Below are 19,546 nucleotides of genomic sequence, written 5' to 3'. Positions count from 1 at the left end.
GCCTGCAGGCCTGGAGCCCACTTGTCAAGCTCTGGAGACAGAAGGTCGGGCCTTTCTGTGCTGAGCTGCTGCTCGCAGGCTCCTGGGGCAGGGCTCTCCAGGCAGCCCCGGGGTGCCCTCCCCTCCGCCTAGTGCCAGTGCAGCCGAGTGAACTGAGGCCCCAGAACCCGTGGCCATTCTGGAGTCAGCTGGCCACCTCCTCTGTGAGGGACCCAGAGGTTGTAGAGGACATGTCCTCAGGCCCGGGCTGGAAGCTGGGGCCTGCCCTTCATGGCTGAACCCACTTGATAAGTGACACGGGCCCTCTGCCCACATTCCCCATCTCCTGGGCACTGTGTGACCACGTGCCCAGGAGGGTTAATTCTGGGAACCCAGGTGTCCCAGCTCCAGGCCCTGTGGGTGATGGTGCCCTCGACTCCCAAAGGCCTGGGGGTCAGCCGTCTGCTCTGGGGCCACCATGCTCAGTAGTGGGCTGGTCCTGTGGACACTCCGGAACATTCTTGCTGAGCCAGCTCGGCCCTGAGGAAGCTGAGCCTCCATGGCCTGCGCAGCCTGACCCAGCTTTCCATGCCCCAGGGGCAGAGGGTCCCGCCTCCCTCCCCACACTCCCAGGGCTCTCCCAGGAGGCCCCGTGTTAGAAGGAGGTCAGGCCTGCCCAGCAGCACAGGCATGGACATGTGAGCACCTCAGCAGGGCAGATGACTGCTCGCGCACCTGGCCAGCACCTTGCATTCTAGACCGGGAGATGCCTGAGGGCGGAGAACTGCCCCCGGAGAAACCCAGGACCCGAGGGAGGGAGCTGGCAGGAGCCATGGAGTGCCCTGAGTGGGGACAGCTGGGACAGGGAGGCTGGGGCCCTTGCGGAGCAGGCCAGCGAGTGAAGGGTGGGGATGTGGACCACCAACTACAAGCCGGGTGAGCCAGCGCCCACCAGACTCCCGAGCAGGGTGGGCTCCCAGGGAGGGAGGGTGGGCAGGGGCCTCCACCTGCCCCCCCCCCCCCCCCCCGCCCAGACGGCAGGTGGCCAGCAGAGCCAGGCCGCTTGCCGATCCTTGTCCTCGGCCTCGTCTCAGGCTCTGGGCCCACGCTGCCTGGAAGCCAGCCCCCGGGAGGGCGCGTCACGTCCGGGAGCGGGGTGCAGCTCTCCAATTCCTGGGCGAGGCCGAGCCTGTGTATTTTGGCTGGTGTGGTCTGCTCCGACCGTCCTCTGCCGTGGGTCTAACTAGGAATTGTCAGATGGCTGTTTGACTGGCAGCAGCTCCTCCACACCTGTGGCCGTGGGCCGGCACCCACACACCACAAAACCTGCCCCTCATCCTGGGCCTGGGCTGGGCCCTACTCCCTCACCTGCACTGACCCTTGGTGATGTGGCGGATCTCTGCGCCCTCTCTGCTGCTGGGCCTGGGCAGGACCGGGGAGACCAGGGAGTTCAGCCAGAGGCTGTGTGTGCACAGTTGGGACATGAACTTCCCCATGACCCCAGAGCGGACCTTCCTCAACACCCTGGGAGCGCCTCAGCGGGGAAGAGCAGCCATGTTCCCCGTGGAGGAGAGATGGACTCGGCACCGTGGAACCCAGGCCCTGTGCAGGCAGCCTGCCTGGGAGCGGCGACACCTCGGCTGCAGATGTAGCCCGGGCCCGGGAGTGTGACCCTGTGTGAGGTCAAGGCTGGGCCTCACTGTTCATGGGCGTTTGTGCCCCAGGTCTTGCGGCCAACCGGAGCAGTCTGGTGTGGTCTTCTGGGGCCTGGCCTTTGAAGGGTCCTGTTGGTTCTGTGCCACAGAACGTCTGTGGTGGGAAAACCCAGCTGAGACACTCATGGTCACTTGAAACTGGGCGTACAGCAAGGGGACAGGGCCTTCCTGTGCACAGCACACACAGGCAGGCCTCGGCCACCTTGTCACTCATTCCAAGCCTGGGGCTTAAGCAGGGCTTGTGACACTCAGCCCTGGAGCTATGGGGTCCTAGACCGACGCCACTGTGCCCTCGCAGGGCAGATTCCTGAGGACAGCAGCGTGTCCTCTCTGTGCTGCCGTCCTGGGAGACCAGGGCCACCTGCAGGACACCATCGGCACTCCGCCAGCGAACGGCCCTGTCTCTGATTCAGTCTCTGTGGGGTGGGCTTTCATGCCCACGGGAAGCCCCTCGAGCTCCCAGGGTCCTGCGTTTGTCCACCTTCTCCAGGGGGGTCTGGGAGTGGGTGCTGATGCCAGCCAGTCTCCAGGGGAGGGGCACGTTCCTCTTCACTCCCACTGCCTTGGCAGGTCTGGGAAACTGAGGGCAGGACCAACTAGCCAAGAGGTGGCCTGGTGGTGCCCGGGGGACTGGGGTCCTGGCTCTGCAGGCAGCCCCACACAGCACCACGCGTGCTTTGGCACAGCTGGCCCGAGGGCAGGCTGGTGAGAGCGCTGTCCCCCATGGCATCTGCAGGGGTCAGACGCTGGGCCTCCCGGGTGGGTGGTAAGGAGGTGGGGCAATTGTCCACGAAGTGTTGCCCACTAGAGAGTCCAGCCTCTCACATTTATTTAGAGACAGCTTGATTTTCCAAATAAAACACTCGGATTTGCTAGGTGCTGGCACACAGTGGAGCCAACCCCAAACTGGTGTTTCCAAGGGGAAGGTGGGTTTGCCGGCCCAGAGCCCCCAGTGTGTCCTGGGGGGCCGAGGGGCAAAGCCCTCTGCAGCACCTCCCTGAACTGCCCTGCAGTGGGAACCAAGGGATGGCACAGCTCCGTGCACACAGAGGGAGGCTGTGAGGGGACATGAGGGGACAGCAGGAAAGGGCCCAAAGTCACGAGCACAACCCTGCAGGAGGCCCAGCCCCAAGCCCCTGCCCGGGGGAGGAGCTCGGGGAGGACAGCCCAGGGCTCAGGTGGCACCTGAACTTCCCCTGGGAAGTCACCCACCCTGGCCCGTGGCCCGCTGCAGGGGCCCTGGCCACTGACTCTTTCATAGACAGGGCTCTTGGGGTTCAAAGCCAAACTGGGAGTCTGAGCCTTCATTTCTGCTCCTGGGTCCCATGAGGGGTCCTCCAGCCCCCCATTCTGTCACCTGTTAAAATGGGTGTTTGAGGGCTGTGACCCCCACCCCAGGCCAGGCAGGAAGAGACCTCGGCTGTGCTGGGCAGGACTAGCGGCTTCCAGGGGACTTTCTGGGTGACTGTAGGACGGCCTATGGCCACGCGGGCGGGCAGGAGCTCTGTCCACCCCAGGCCCAGCCCGGCCAGCAGGAACATGTTTGCACCTGTTCCAGGGAGTAGGGCAGGGCTCCGTCTGAGGGCCCCAAGGGCACCTGGACCCAGCAGGGCAGCCAAGGACTCCTGGGGATGCTTGCTGGGCTTGGGAACACAGCTGCTCTGGGCCAGCCCCGGCTCTGCCTGGCCCGAGGGCCCAGCCACGGACCACAGGACCAGGAGGTGGACTCACTGGGGGCACCCTGCCCACGGGCTCAGGAATGTCTCAGAATGCCCTTTGGCCCATAGGGACTGCCGGGGGCCAGGAAGGGCACTCTCCTGAACTGTCCCCTGCACTGAGGCCATCCCAGGCTAGGACGGGCGGGACAGGACTCCAGCTCCGCGCTTCCCTGGGGGAGCCCTGTGGCTGCAGAACACTGGCCAGAGGCAGGACTTGAGTGCCACACGAGAGCCATGACAGGCAGGCTGGGGACCAAGCTGAGAGATTCCTCGCACAGTGCTCAGCTGTGCCGATGGCACTTGGCTGTGTGGAGTCCAAGGGCTCTGTGGCCGCAGACACCAAGAGCCTGGCTTCTCCGTGGGCACGCCTAGTGAGCCATGGCGACTTCGGGACCCGCCTCCCTCTTCCCCGCCTCCACTCTCTGTGATGAGTCCAGGTCACACACTCGCCACCCGGCAACGCGGTACTTCTCAGGGTGGCTCGCCTCGCCTGCTGAGTCAGGCCACACCGGATCCCAGGAGCACAGCCCCACAGCCCAGTGGGCGGGAGCCTGCAGGAGCACAGCACCGGTCAGTGAGGACACTCCCTCCACGTGGATCAGCAGAGGACGGCAGGACCAGACTCCGGGGCTTCCGCGCCAGACATGTTCTTTCCAATGGGAGACCGGAGGCCCCTTCCTATGTGGCTCTGGCTTTCTCAGAAGCCCACACGTGGACAGCAGCACTTTGCAAGGACACTTAGCCTGCAGGCCTCTTCAGTTCTGCTGGGAAGTCCTGACCTCGCGGCTCGTGGGCAGGGAGTCAGGCTGTCCACCCAAGCCGCCTCCCCTGGGTGCCAGGGACTGGTGGCCCTCCTCCGGCACCACCCCGCTGCCTCCCTCGGGCACGTGGACCTCAGAAGGGTAGTCTGCAGGAGATGCCGGTAGCAGCCCAGAGAGCAAAGGCCCAGGCACCAGCACCTTCCAAGACGAGGCTCCCCTGTGGCATTGCCCCAGATGCTGGGAAACTGCTCCAGCCGCAGTGCCCAGTGGGCAGCACTGCGGCAGCCAGGCTGAGAGAGGTGGAGGGCACGTGGTTCCCAGCCAGGGCGGGGCCTCGCCAGCTACGGGGGGCAGGCATGCTGGGCCCGCGGGCAGCCCGTCTGGTGGCACCCACCCAAAGCTCGGCTGGAAGGCACCTCTCATGACATGTTCCAAGCCTCTGCCCCATCTCGCCTCAGCCTGAGGGCACGGCCACAGCCCCCAGGGAGCAGCAGGGACCACTGTGTAAGTGCAGGGCTTGAGGGGGGCCTGTGGCTCCCAGCCCTGTGCTTAGGAGGGAGGAAGGCGAGACAGGCCCAGCCCAAGACCTCCTTCCCTGTCCACTCTGCAGCCTCAGAGCCAGAGGCCTGGAGTCCCTGCACCACCGCCGGGTGCCCAGAGGCCCGATCGCCACGAGGGTCTCTAGCAAGAACCCAGGCAGTGGGAGAGAGGCAGTAGTTAGCGCCCGGCCGCAGGCCTCCTAAACAGGCCTGAAGGGCCTGGGGGCGGCACCCCCCCTACTTCCCGCCTGGCCTCTCTGGCCTCTGGTGGCTGGCCCAGGTCCAGCCCTGCTGGCTGTCACTGTCCCTGGGTGGCAGATACATCACGTCTGCCAGCTCTTAGGGGGCAGCTGTGTTGGGGCCCCACCACCGTGTCCCCCAGGCAGCCGGCAGAGCTTTCCCAGGCCAGGAGGGCTGGTGGCGCCTGGCTCAGAGCACAGTGCGGTGGAGAGGACCCAGAAGGGCACTGACGTAGCCTTCCACACACACCATTTTAGGATCCTGAGCTCAGGGAGTCGCCAGTATAGAACTAGACCGTGGTCGTGGACGCTGGCCTCTCACAGGGGCTTCTTAAACTCCTGGACTGCTCGTTCACCTGGCCTTTCAAGTGACAGCATGTGCCTTCCAGGCCAGCGTCTGTTCCAGAGCTGGCTGGGCCGCACTCTGCCTCCCAGGTGCCTCTCTGGGCCTGACTTCCTCCCGCCGCACGCCGCGGCTGGATTCACAACATCTTTAACCAGCTGGAGCGATTCTGGCCGGGGCAGTTCCTGAGAGGCAGCCTCCCTGCGGATCCCTGGGAGGGAGGTGGGCTCTGAGACGAGGCTGCGCCCTGTGTGTCCCCTGCCTCGCATGGGCTCCGGGTTCCAGACTGCTCGGACCCTCGCAGCTCCTCACGCCTGCTGGGATCACGAGGGTAACCTCCCAGTGCCTAGTGCTTTTCTCCCAGGCACCAGGACGCGTCCTCCAGGGCAGGTGCCCACCTCCCTCACACACAGCGGTCCTGGGACGGGCACAGGAGCAGGCCTGGGGAGAGGGCGAAGGCAGTGGCCTCAGGTCCTCCCAGGAAGGTCTGCCGGGAAAGCGCCTGGCCCGCGGCGCCACACAGGACCCACACCCAGTACCTCCCTCAGCCGTGGCTCTAGGAGCAGCCAGTGTCACGTCGGGGCTGAGCGCATGGCTCCCGACGTACAGGATCCCTGAGGAGGTCTGTCCACCTCCCACCCCGGGAGCCACGGAGCAGGGCTGCACCACGTCCGGCCTCAGGCCGAGACAGAGTGCTCCTTCCAGGGCGGCCAGGCCGCTCCCCAGCCCAGGCGCTACCAGGCCTTGCTGTCCAGGGCCGTCTCAGCTTCAGCTCGGGGTCAGGTCACTGCCAGAGAGCAGCCTCGTCGGAGGCCACGTGGGCCCGGCAGGGAGGCACCCACAGCCCCCTGACTCCCGGGGGCATGGCTATGGGCTGGCTCCTGCTGTCGCCTGTGACTGACCCATGGCTCTGCATAGGGCCGTTCACCCTGTCACAGTGCGGCTGGTGGCAGCTCTCTGAGGGACTCCAGGGCCTGGTGGGCCATGTCCTGAGGAAAGGAACGAGAACCCCAGTGCTGGGTGGCACGGGCAGCGGGCTGCCTGGGGCAGGCGAGCCGCGTCCTCTCCTGGAAGGTCGTGGCACACTGGGGTGTCCACTTGCCGATGGACAAGTCCGGCACTCCCTGCCCTCTCAACGGCTGCCCTCAGCGCACTCCCAGGTTGGGCCCAGGAGCACCCTGGGCGCAGGTCTGGAATCCCTGGGCTCGGGGAGAGCGGAGGCCCCGAGGGACATCTGCAGCCTCAGTGGAGCGAGGCCTGCCGTGCGGGAGGACAGCACCAGGGCTGCAGCCGGGTCCAGGAAGGCCGAGGAGGTCGCCCTCTGCTGCTTTGCCTTCTCCGTCGGCCCTGCCCGAGGCCAGGGCCCAGGGCCCACACCGCCTGGGAGCACAGAGGGTGCGTTAAGGACCTGAAGCACTGGGGCTGGGCGCTCAGGGTGGCACCCTTGCCTGGCATGTGTGAGGCACGGGGTTCGAGTGTCAGCACCACATTAAAATAAAAGTCCCTCAACCACTAAAAAATAAAAATATTTAAAAAAGACCTGAGGAACGAGGATGGGCAGCAGGAAGCTGGCCACCCCCTCCAGGGCTGGAGGCAGAGCCACGGCTCCCGGGAGTCACGTGCAGAGCCACCGGGCCTGTGGCGGGATGCTCCTGCGGGAAGTCCGTCTGCGTGGCTCACAGCTGTGGTGCAGACTGCCCGCCGTGGTGCAGAGCAGACGCATGTTCTCGCTGGCTCAAAACCGTGGCCACAGTTCTCTCTCAAAACGTAGGTGCTTCCATTGTGGAGGGAGCCTGTCCGCCTGTGGGGCAGTGTGCTGTGCTTGGTGCCCGGAGTCTGTCTCAAGGGCTGGCACCCAGGCCCGCAGGGGGTGGGGGTGGGGAGCCACGGGCGCAGCCTGTGAAGAGGCAAGAGGTGGCGGGAGCCCCAGACGGTGCCGCGGGAGCCCCAGGACGGTGCCACGGGAGCCATGGCCTTACTCACTGAGGCGCACTCCTGCTGGTCACTTGCAGAGTAAGCTGGCCATCTAGAGAGCTCTTCCGAATGGCAGAAGAGGTGAGGCCAGTAGACTGCAGCCGTGACAAGAGTGGGAGGGCAGAGCAGGCCCTGCTGGGTCTGCCCGGTGCCTCTTCTCTGCCCACGTGCCACCCGCATGCCACCTGACTGTGCTGCGGAAGTGGAGGCACCCAGCACCAGGGAAGACCTGGCTCCCAGCCCCAGAGGCCACGTCTTTCCTGCACCACAGCCTCCGTGGGCCTAGAGAGCCAGCAGCTCTGGATCTGGGGCAGAGCGGCCTGTCTCCTGCTAGCCAGCCGTCTGCACTTCCCGCGCAGGAGTGGAGACGGGAGGCAGCTTTCCTGCTCTCGCCGACTGCATTGTTTTTAAAAGTGACTCATAGCCACTCCTGCAGCAGATGGATGTGGTACCTCCCCACCAGTAACTGCTGCGCCCAAGGCCAGGCTCCCGCTCCTTCAGGGGACCCTATTGGCATCCATCCGGCAGGGGCAGTGCAGTAGTGCCTTGAGTTAAAGTTTTCACTTTGATTGCTACAAATCCTCTGGCCTTTGGGCCCCAAACTTCTACTGCAGTTTGCAAATGGGTTTTTATAGCACGTTAGAGCTGGGGCAGATTCCAAGGAAAACAGTCCTGATCCTCAGTATTGGAACCAGCTGCGACTCTCCCAGCCGCTGACTCACTGGGCTCTTTAATTGGGTGGGAGAAGCTGTCGGACGCGGGGCGCAGTCAAGACGCTGTTTGTTTTCACGGTGTCCTGGCCACAGCCCTCCTGGCCGTAGCCCTCTGCAACCTGTGTTCATCTGACTTTTTCTTCCTCCTCACAGTTCCAGTTATAAAAACAGAGCCCACGGATGACTACGAGCCCACGCTGACCTGTGGAGCAGTGGGCCAGGGGCTAGGTCCCCTCCCACGGCCATGCTACAGCCAGCAGCTCACAGTGCCACCCGACCCTGGCTCCTGCCCTGTGGGGGGCTTTGCCCCCTGTGCCCAGAGGAGCACCCTGATGCCCACGCCTCCCAGCGCAAGCCCGAAGCTCCACGACCTTTCCTCTGCTGCCTACTCCAAGGGTCTGGCCAGCCCAGGCCACAGCCACCTTGGACTCCAGCCACTGGCCGCAGAGGACCCCACCCTTCAGGAAGTGCCGAGACCCCTGGCCATGCAGCCCGGCTCGCCTGAGCAGCCCCCTCCCGTCCTGCTGCAGCCGCAGGTGAGTCCACTTCTGAGCAGTAGCTGTCCTCTTGGTCGCCAGCAAGCTCTCTGTCCCAGCAGCCCCTCTTCTCCACCTCCGTCCGCTGCCCACGGGCCACCCTGTTTGCAGCCCTCAGCCCACCCTCCCAACATGGGCCACCAGCAGCACCAACTGCCAAAGGGTCGAAGGAGCGAGGCTCCCACCGCGAGACCACAGTCACTGCCAGAGGTGCGGGAGGACAGTGCTCGTAATCTGGCCCCTATTCCTGTAATGGTCAAGCGAGAACCTGAAGAATTGGACCAGTTGTACCTGGACGATGGTAAGTGCCCGCGCCGGTGCCCCGGCCTGAGTGTGTGCAGGAAGGCGGGCTGTGCCACCAGGCTGTCGCAGAGGAGCGCCCTTGGACGGTGTGGCCTGGAGACAGGAGCCTGGGCAGTGTGGCTGGGGTGACTGCTCCAGTCATCTCGGGGACCCTACCCCTACCAGGGCCAATTAACTGGGGACCACCAGATTCATGACAAAAACTGAGAAAAGAGCCACCAGCCCACACTCAGGAAGTCCCAGCTTGTAAGCCTCCCTTGGGACCACGTCCACTCTGGTCCTCCTGGCTCGGGAGTCTGGGGGGTTCCTTAAAGGACAGTCTTTAAATACCGCCTAGCAGTGCACCTTCTAGCCAGGGCGCCCACCCAGCTCCATGGGAAAAGCCAGATAACATGGTGTCGTGGATGGGCACAGGAGTGGGGTACAGGTGACTGGTCTGGACACGGTGTGTCTAGGCCGCCTGCAGAGCAGGACTGATGGCAGAGGTCTCCCGTGGTGACGAGGAGATCTCTTGCTCTTCTGTGTTTGGAGGAGTCAGTCTCTTTGGCGAGTCATAAGGAGCTCCAGGCCACATAGTTGCTGCGGCAGCTGGTCTGGTGAACGGAGCCGGGACCTGCTGGTGGGTAGGTTCCTGGTGTTTTCTGACCTTGTTGTCCCTGAAGGCAGCTGAGCTCTGACTGAGGCATGGCCAGCTTTCCCAGGTGTGGATCATCTTCTAGATCAGCAACAACCCACCTGGAGCAGGGCCAGCCCCCTCCTTCCTCCACCGATTCAGGCAGGGCCGGGGACAGCCAGGATGTGCTCCTCAGGCCAGGCCAGGGCCTGGCAACCTCCCGTGCAGCTCAGAGCTGGGTACAGCTGGCTTCCACACGGCAGTGGCCATTCTGCATGTGCACAGCCCCCTACGCTCAGGTCTGTGAGTGTCCAGGGTCCATGGCAGCTCTGTGATCTGGTGGGCCAGGCCCTTGTGCCAGGGTCTCCGAGGCCTCTGCTGAGAACTCCAGCAAGCCCCTGACTCATGGCCGTGAGCTTCGTGAGGACAATGCATGCAGAACACGGGCTCAGGGGGTTTCAGCCCTGGTCTACGGTGTATGTGGTGGTTGTGTCTGTGCAGCAGGGCCCTCTCTGTCCACCTCCTCTGTCCACGACAGCTGGTCAGAGGCATTCCTCCCTGGTCCCTGCTTCCTTTCACGTCTGTGTCTCCGGGCCATGGCTCTGGAGAGTGGACACCGCTGGGCGGGTGTCAGGAAGGTCCCTGCCAGTGTGTGCATCGCTCCTTCCCCGTCCCCCTTGGGCCTGTCACGGTGGCGCAGCAGCCTGTCTGCCTCGGTGGGCGGCCTGGCCCCAGTGTGCTTCTGCCTCTGCCCCTCACGGTACACTGCCCGGCAGCACTGGTGTCGCCTGATGAGCTCTGTTGCCGGCAGGGGCTGTGCAGCTGGCCAACCCTGGGCTCCACATCTGGGCAGTGCCCTTTGGCCCAGAGACAGGAAGCGGGCCTTGGCCAGGTTTCCTGCAGTGCTAGAGGTCACAGCTGCCCACGTCAGATGCGGCTGCTGTGAGTGTGAGATGTGGGGCAGGTGAGCCGCGCTGGGAGGAGCAGGTGCTCTTTCCGGGAAGTCATCGGGGCAGGACGCAGCGCTGGGCTGTGCCCAGGGAGTGCCGCCGCGGGGAGGGGGCCGGGAGCGCCGTGGCTTTGGCATGTGTTTTGTTGAGTTTCACCCTAACTCCCGAGAGGACCAGAGGCGTTTCCGACCTCTACCCCGAGGTGCAGCATGGCTGACGCCCCAACTCTCTGGCGGGAGAAGGGGCCCCGCCAGACAGAGGCCTGTCCTGCATTTGACATCTTTTCCATTTGATTTGCGGCCACCCAGGGGAGGAGCACATCAGAGTTGGAAACAACCTTTCCAGTGACTTCAGAGTGGAGCGCAGATCAACATTCCAGGCCACACAACAGGGGGAGGTCGGAGTCGGGGGCGGACACGCTGGGTTCTAGGTGGGCGAGGGGCTCCTCTGACAGCCCCAGGTCTGGGCTGGGCATGGCCAGGCTGAGCAGGCCGGGCTGTGCTCCAGGATTCTGAGTGGCTCTCTTCTGGAATTTTCCTCTGCGCGGGCCTCGTCTGAGGACAGACCTAGTCTCCTGCAACCACACAGTCGCCTGTAGGAAGGGACACAGGGACAGCCAGCAAAGGAGCCTCTGGCCAGGAGGGCTGGGCGGGGGACTGAGGAGTACAGCGACCCTGAGGGCCCCCCTTCTGGGCCAGGGTGCAGTGCAGGTCCTCGGCACACTCCTCCTTCCCCTGGCCACTCCTGAGGTCCTGCTCAGCGCTCAGGCCAGCAGGGTGTCTGGCTCCTGTCTCTTGGTGACACTGGGGCCACCAGGCTGGGAGGTGTGGGGAGGAATGTTCCTGGCATGTGCTGGTTTCAGGTTTTGTCTCTTGGGCATGCCGAGTGAAAAGGCCGTGGTGACAAAGATGGCCATGGTGGTGCACACCTCCCAGCGGCTCGGGAGGCCGAGACAGGGGAATCACAAGTTCAAAGCCAGCCTCAGCAACAGCGAGGTGCTCAGCAACTCAGTGAGACTCTGTCTCTAAATAAAATACAAAATGGGGCCGGGGATGTGGCCCAGTGGTCGGTGCTCCCTGGTACCGAGAAAAGACAAGGCCGTGATGAGATGGCCCCAGAGGGCCTGGGTGCCCTGGGACTTGCAGGACACTGCACTGGGCCTGCTTTCCAGTAGCCCCAGGAATAATGGAGGCTCAGAATGAAAAAATGAATCCCACTTTTTTTTTAAAGTATTCTTAGGTTTCCAGCTCTTTCTAGGCTCAAGTTTTACTCCAAAAGTCCTTGACCCATAAATACATTCCAGTGACGATTTCTTTTTTGTTCCAACAATCTGCATAAGATGTGCGCGTCCATTCAGACTTTTCAGGCACAGCAGCACCACAGAGGCACATGGACCTCACGCGGCTCTGAACGTGGTTGGGCTGGGGTCCTGAGGTCAGGCCAGGGCTCTGTAAGAGCTCTTTCCTGGGACTCTTTCCTAAGCTGCCGTCGTGGAGAGGCATGTGGCCTTGCTCCTGCTCTGGAAGCAGGCCCTCTGGAGGGCGCTGAGCCTGGGTGGCTCCTCACACCAGCCCCTCCTCAGGTGGACGCCCCGAGGTCAGAAGTCCGAGAAGAGCCACCGAGCACTCTCCCCCACTGTGGACTAAGGTGAGGGTCCCGAGGCACTTCCTCTCTACTGCTGCCCCTTCTCCTGCAACTGCCCTGCAGCCTCTGCCACCGCGGGGCCTTTCAGTCCTCTCCGGGGCTCTTGGGCGTCCAGGACGCTACGTGTCGTTACGACAACAAGCAGGTAGACCAGGCGGCCCGAGCGCGCCTGCTGTCTGGGCTGCTTCTCTCCGCACCCTCCCCTGCTTTCCTGAGCTTAAGCTGCTCTGGGAGACAACACAAAGCTCTCCTCATGGAAAGTTTTACTAACCTGGCAGGGCGCCCGGCGCTGAGCCTTCCCCCGGCTCACGGCGAGCGAGCGCAAGTCTGTGCAGCCGTGATCAAACACGCCGAGCCGTAAATATTATGGACACAGCTACTGCCTGGTGGGCAGAAGGGTGGACTCGGCCGTGCACATCAGTCATGAGGCTCAGCCCTTCGTGCTGGGAAGTCTGCACGGGGGTCACAGGCACAAAACCACACCCGTGCCTCCCGGGGCGGAGGCTGCTGTGGGTGGAGTAGACCCGCAGGCTGCACTGGCCCTTCCCAGAGACCCTGAGGAGGATCTCCTGACATGAGTGAGGCCATCCATCAAGCCCAGGCCTGAAGCCGCTGCCTGCTGCTGAGAGGCGTCCCCTGCTCACTCCTGGTCGAGGAGGGACACGAAGGGCAGTTTCAAACCCGTGCGTGTGAGCCACAGTGCATCAGACGTTGGCAGAGACTCTGAGGTTCTGTCTGGGTGTCTGCCACCCTATAGATCCGACCTGTGGTCCAGTGTAGCCAGCTGAGGGGCTGCTGCCGGGAAGGGACAGGCCGTGTGTCCTGCTGACTGCCCAGAGCTAGGTCCGGCTTGCGTGATAAGGGCTGCTGCTGGGCTCCAGGGCAGCTGCAGGCAGGACCGGGCCGTCCAGAGAAAGCAGACGGAGCAGGCAGGCCACTCAGCTGCCCACTAAGCAAGTCTCCCTGTAAATCGTGTGTGTCTGGCCACTGTGGACACGTGTGGCTGCCGCTGCAGGCTTTCTTTCTGCGAGCGGCTAGCTGTGATGCGGTACCGCGTCGTTTCTGCAGTTTCCTGGTGCAGCATCGCTCGACCCTCTGTTGAAGTCCCTCTGCCGCCTGCCCTCTCTGTGCTGGGGAGGGAGGTCAGCAGTATGGCTTCCAGCTGCCGCTGACCATGCTCCTGTACTCCTGGGGAGCGACACTGAGCTGGCCCCTTCTGTAAGTGAAGAGTGGTGACGACCGTTGATCTGGGGAAGGAATGGGGTGGGAGAGGCGAGGAGAGTGAGGAAGCTCCTGGGGGCGCGGGGGTTGCGCCACAGCGGCCTGGGCAGGGGCCTGGCGGTGTCGCCCCTCGTAGGCGGCCCGAGGACGGGGCTGTGGCGTGAGTGCTCGCAGGCCAGTGCTCCTGCGGCCCCCGCAGACCCAGTGCTGACCTTGTGCAGCTAGGCCGACCTTCCCCGGGACCTTCTGCCCGTGCTCCTCAGCTCTGTGCCCCCCGTGGGGCCCCCCGGCTTTCCTCTCCAAGCTCCCATGGAGGAGCACCTTGTTCAGCTCCGAGCCGGCCAGGGGCACGGCGCTCTGCTGGTGCCGGCGCACACGGCCGTCAAGCACGAGGTCATATGCAGAGTGTCCAGCTGTGGGTGGCCCTCTCCAGAGCCGGCCAGGCGGGAGGGCCATCACAGCTCTTCTGCAGAGCATCCAGGTTCCGAGGCTCCCTGGGCACTGGGCCTCCTGCTGCAGCTGGGGCACAGGGCCTCATAAGTGCTCCTCCCAATACGAAAGTGCTTCTTCCCCTGGGCTTCTGGGGAGCCGGGAATCACCGACTCCGAGGTGGCTGCCCAGTGTAAAGGACAGGGTGACTGGAAGAGAGGCCTTGGTTTTCCCCTCAGCTAAAGTGGCCTGGCTGACGCCACAGGACAAGCGGCTGCCGTGACAGAAAGCTTGAGGCTGTGACGGGCGCCACGGCTCAGGGCCCTGACCTCACAGCTGCGGGTCCCCCTCGCCCGGCCCTTGCAGACAGGCTGCCAGTGCCCAACTCACCGTGCACAGAAGGAAGCCTCGACTGAGACAGGAACGTGACTGCGCTGCTCAGAGCTGTGGTCAGGAGTGTGACGGGAACACCGCCCCAAACGGCTGCACCAACCTTGGCTCCGAGGTGGACGTGCCCCACCGCAGACAGGACCAAAGGCCCTGCTCACCCAGCTCTCCAGGGGGACTGGGCCTCGGGGGCCACAGAGAGGCAGTATTTTTCCTCATCAAGGGATATCTGTTCGTCAACAGGAGGGGCTCTTGACCACTAGGAAGCCGCACAAATGATCCTGGTCACTCAGCTGTTCCCCCCAAACAGCAACAATACCCACAAAACTGCCAAAATCTGGAAATTAACAAAGTGAACAGAATCATTCAGGAAGCACTGGGCCTTGCCCACTGCCAGCCCTCGGGCAGCTGCGCTGAGCCAGTGGCTCCCCATGGCGGAAGCTGACCGCTGAAAGCCCTTCCCCGATGCGCAGTGAGCACTTGACTGGTCCCGGGCTCCCGGAGATGCCCATTCTAGGCTTGGCAGGGTCAGCTGCAGGGCAGTTGTGAGGGTGGGAGGCGGCCAGGCTGGGCTTTCAGTGCAGGGAGGGAGAGTGTGACCAACCCGCCTGACCCCGGGTGTGCAGATGTCCGGCGTGACTTTGAGGACCTGGATGGCGGTGCCTGTGTGAATGGGTGCTGCAGGCTCGGGAAGAGAGGCCCGGCTCCTTGCCTCTGCTGATCACCTGCTGGCCACCTCTGCTGACCGCCTCTGCTGCCGCCAGCCACCAGCAGAAGTGGAAGCTGAGCTGACCATGAAGGACCTGCACTTGGAAGGGAGGGCTGCGCACGTGGATGTTCTCAGGGAAGGTGGACTCGGTGGCTCCAGAACGGGAGACCTCCTCCTCACGGTTGCACACCAAGCTCCGTTTGCCCCAGGAGAGTGCTGGGACACAGAAAGGAACAGAGAACATACTGTCCACGCTCTGCGAGGACACCGACCGGCAGGAGGAGCCAGGAGGCTGTCATCGGGCCACAGCAACGGGAAGGGGCACCTAGCAGCAGCTGTGGGTCCTAACAGGGAGTCCTAGTCCAGGGCAGCTGTGCCCGTCACCTGCCACGTCCATTCTAGACTCGGCCCTGGAGAGGTGCAGAGAAGCCTGGGAACACATCCGTCCACAGCCACAGAAGATGCCTCAAGAGGTCTCAAGTGTCAGACTAAGTCGTGAAGAGCCGCGGAGACGTCAAGTCACCTATTGTAAATATGTTCAAAGAACTCAAGAGAACTGTATTTAAAGAACTACGGGAAGTGTCACAAATCTGCCTGTCAGATAAAGAACAGCAACAATGAGGTAGACGGAAAGAATTTTTAAAGCATGGAATAAAAATTTTAGACTCAGAAAGTACATTGGAGGGCTGGGGTGTGGCTCAGCGGTAGAGCACTCACCTAGCACGTGCAAGGCCCTGGGTTCGATCCTCAGCACCACATAAAAAAATAAATACATGAATAAAATAAAGGTAATGTGTCCAACTATAACTAAAACAAATAAGTATTTTTAAAAAATACATTGGCTAGCCAGGGCAAGGTGGTGCACACCTGTAATCCCTGCAGCTCAGGAGGCTGAGGCAGGAGGATGGCGAGTTCGAAGCCAACCTCAGCAACAGTGAGGCGCTAAGCAACTCAGGGAGACCCTGTCTCTAGATAAAATACAACATAGGACTGGCTCCATGGTTGAGTGCCTCTGAGTTCAATCCCTGGTTCCCCCACAAAAGTGCCATGCCTGAAATGTGGAATTTATTAAGAGAGTAAATGACAGGTTCGAGCTAGCAGAGGAAAAGAAGCAACACCATGAAGGAAGATCCACAGATGGTCCAACCCAAGCCACTGAAGGGGCCCGACGTGGGGAAGGCAGCCGGGCCTCGGGGCACACACGGTGCGAGCCCTGGAGCCGGGCGGGAGACGAGGGGGACACGTGGAGGAATAATGGCTGAAATGGCACAGACTTGATGGGAACATTACTCTGCACGTCCAACAAAGGTCATCAAACCCCAAGCAGAATAAAATAAAGATGCACACCCAGAGACCATCCTGGAGCCGGGGCCTCCTGAGAAAGATTGACGCCTTCTCCTCAGGATGCGGGAGGCCAGAGACAGCGGCACGTGTCTCAAAGATGCGAGGAGATGGCTCCAGGAATTCTGCGTCTGGCAAAACAGCTTCAAAACGAAAAGCAAAGTAAAGGTATTTTTAGACACACAAAGATGCCCAGAGTTCGTTTCTAGTAATCTTGACATCCAAGAAATACTAAGGGAGTCCTTCCAGTCGTGGGTAACTCAGACCCACACTAAGACCTACAAAGCACTGGCGAAGTAATTATAGAGGCAGATGGAATGACGGTGTCAACACATTGTAAAATTCTCTTATTCTCCTACCTGATTTAAAGGATGATTGTATGAGACAGTAGCTATTAAAACCATGCTGATGGTCTGATACTGTATAAAGGTGTATAACAGCAACAGCAGAAAGCGGGCAGGGAAGGGAGTTGTATCAGAGCAAATTTGTGGAGAGCCCCTCCAAGTACACGCACCTTGAAGTCCTGATGCACCACTGGGATCTGACTCGTGACTCGGTAGTGCCGTGACTCATGACTCGGGCTCCTCCCTTGCTCGGATCACAAGGTGTGGCCCTAGGAGTAGACAGCACCCGGAGGGGTTAGCTTACACTCACCTGGTCCTTTGTAAACCCTTGCCTCATTTGAAGAGTTTCTCCCCAATAAAAAGGTGCATCGCGTGCTCCCCGTCCTCTTTTTGCTTGCACCCTTTCGGGTAGCTGAGGCTAAGGCATGGTCAGTGAATCCAAAGAAAAAGTGCTTTCTGTGTCTGTGTCCTGATTTAGCTTCAGTTCACTTGGAAGACCCTGACTGGCCATGTTGCCTGACACAACACAGATTGTTCTGTGTGACTAGAACTAGGTCAGTATTAATATGAAATGGCCCGTCTTGAGGAAAATGCATGGTACTCTAGAAAGTATATAGGTAACATGGAAGAAAGTAATGAAGGCACATGGGAACACACCTCCGAAAATTCCACAGATGTGGAAAAATAGCAAAATGGCAAGCACAAGCCCTACCATGTCCATCATCACCCTAAATGTAAAGGAAACACTCCAATAAAAAGACACAGACTGTCAGACTAGGTTTAAAAAAATGAGACAAAATGGGATCCACCTGTAGGTTGGCTATGAAAGATACCCTTTAGATTTGAAGATACAAATAAGTGGTGAATAAAAGTGTGGAAATGGGATTTTTTTTTTGCAAAGAAACCAGCAGTTGCCCTGATGCTTTGGTCAGCTTCCATTGCTGTAACAAAACGCCTTGCACATGCCGCTCATGGAGAAGAGGAGCCGTGGTCAGCTCAGGGCACCGCACGGCACAACCACTTCTGAGGAGGGTCCTCTCTGGGCCACATGGAGTCCCAGCAGATGGGAGTGGGTGTGCCAGAGCTCACAGGGCCAAACCGGAAGACGAAGGGGGGCTGGGCCCCACAGTCCCTTCTGAGGCACATGCCCCGTGACAGCCAGGACCTCCCACGAGGCCCACCTTTTAGTGGCTCCCTTTTCCAATACTACCACCCTGGGAACCAACCCTTCAGCTACGGTGGACCCTTTGGAGACAGAATCAAACCATTTAAACTGTAGCCGAGTCTGAGAAAACAGACTCTAAGACAGAGATGTCACTGCGACAAAGGTCGGGTGGTGCTCCTTCTTCATTCCCCACTGAACAGGAGGGTGGCCTGTCACAGACAGCAAGAGAGTTCCGCAGCCATGAAACCAAAGCTGACGAAGGTGAGGAGACAGACAGCTCGCCAAGGACCACGAGAAGCCTCGACATCGCACTCCTACCAACGGTAGAGCAATCAGACAAATCCACAAGGACGTAAAACCCTTGACAACACCACAACCAGGGCGACCCAAGAGACATCCACAGAACACCTACAGGTGGCACGGGGCCTTCTCCAGCGCAGACTTCCCACTAGGCCACGAACAAGCCTGAGTACATTCAAGTTAATTCTGATCCTAGTGAAGTTAAATGAGGAACCCACCACAGAAATCAGGGAACTTTACCTAGTGATTTAGCCTAGAAATTAGTGCTTTTTATATAAACTCTGGGTTAAATAAGAAACCTTGAGAGAATTGGAAAATACTTGGAACTGAATGAAAATGAAACACAACATACCAAGACTTATTGGATGCAAGGAAAGCAGTACTTAGAAGAGAATTTATAGCTTTAGATGTCTGTGTTAGAAACAAGAAAGTTTTCAAATCAGTAATCTAAACTTTTTTCCTTAAAAATGTGGAACACTGAACCCAAAGCAAGCAGAAAGAAAAACCATAAGGAAAGTGGCAGAAGGCAGCGAAGTTGAAGAACAAGAGAAACCAATGAAATCAAAAGTTAATTCTTTTAAATGGAAAACAAAGTTGACAAATCTTTAGCTGGTTTGAGCAAGAAAAGTTGGGAACGAAGGGGGAATGGCCAGTGGCTCCTGGTGTATTGAGGGGTCACTGACAGAAGTGACCGCCTAGATAAAATAGAACTGACTCAAGAAGAGACAGAAAGGCCTGAGTGGATCCGACCAAGAAAAGGGAATTAAATGACGATTTTAAATCCCCCCAAAAGAAAGCCCCAGGCCCAGAAAACTTCTCTGGTAATCCCATCAAACATTACCAGGAAAAAATCGATTCTAATACTCTAAATCTCTTCCGGAAAACAGGGCACGAAGAAGCACTTCTCAATCAACTAACCCTTATGCCAAAGTCAGAACAAGAGGTCACAGAAAGCCTCCAGACCAACGCACCCAGGAACCAGAGCAGTAAGCCCCCGTGGAGCGGCAAATTGGATCTAACACCACAAAAAGGGGGCACACCCCGTCCCAGAGGGGTGCATTGGTCAGCGCGGGGTGGGTCAGCACCTGACACGTGCGGGTTCGTGGCCTGAAGGACAGAGCAGCAGTCCCCTCAGTGGATGTGAGATGGGATACTGACCACATCCAACGTCCTTTGTTTGGGAAGCTCCCATCAAACTTTCAAAGACCCAGAACAGCCCAGACCATTTTGAAACCAAAGGAGGCAGGTGGAGGACTCATGTCTGACGTCACAGCACAGCCCTCAGGAGAGCATGGCTGGCCCCACGGTGGCCAGGGAAGCTGAGTTCCAACCAAGGTGCCGGCCCCTTAGTTGGGGTCAAGGGTAGCCTTTTTAACAAGTGGTGCTGGGACGGCTGGACAATCGTCTGCAAAGCCCGCACTCCCCCCCCACAGCTCAGCATGGGTCAGGACTGAGCTGCAGGAAGAAGACTTCTCAGGAGATAATCAGGAGAAAGGCTCAAGACCTCGGCTCCCGAACCTCATCAAAATTCAAAACTTCTTGTGCTTCCAAAGACACCCCGGGGACAGCGCAGAGACAAGGAGAGCTGGAGGGGCCCTCTGCAGAAGAACTGTCTGGTGAGGC

General features: G+C 60.4%; 1 protein-coding gene across 1 annotated transcript in view; it reads left to right on the top strand.

Annotated features, from left to right (window-relative positions):
* LOC101956975 (nuclear factor of activated T cells 1) overlaps positions 1-19,546 on the top strand; it is a 57,847-nt gene that overhangs the window by 23,996 nt on the left and 14,305 nt on the right. Inside the window, exons 7-8 of the mRNA XM_078030686.1 lie at positions 8,135-8,517; positions 8,629-8,818. Coding sequence (XP_077886812.1) covers positions 8,135-8,517; positions 8,629-8,818 — 573 coding nt within the window. The remainder of the gene's footprint in view (positions 1-8,134; positions 8,518-8,628; positions 8,819-19,546) is intronic.

Source organism: Ictidomys tridecemlineatus, chromosome 13 (assembly GCF_052094955.1).
Source record: "Ictidomys tridecemlineatus isolate mIctTri1 chromosome 13, mIctTri1.hap1, whole genome shotgun sequence".
Classification (NCBI taxonomy): Eukaryota; Metazoa; Chordata; class Mammalia; order Rodentia; family Sciuridae; genus Ictidomys; species Ictidomys tridecemlineatus.
This window is presented reverse-complemented; position numbering and strand designations above follow the sequence as displayed.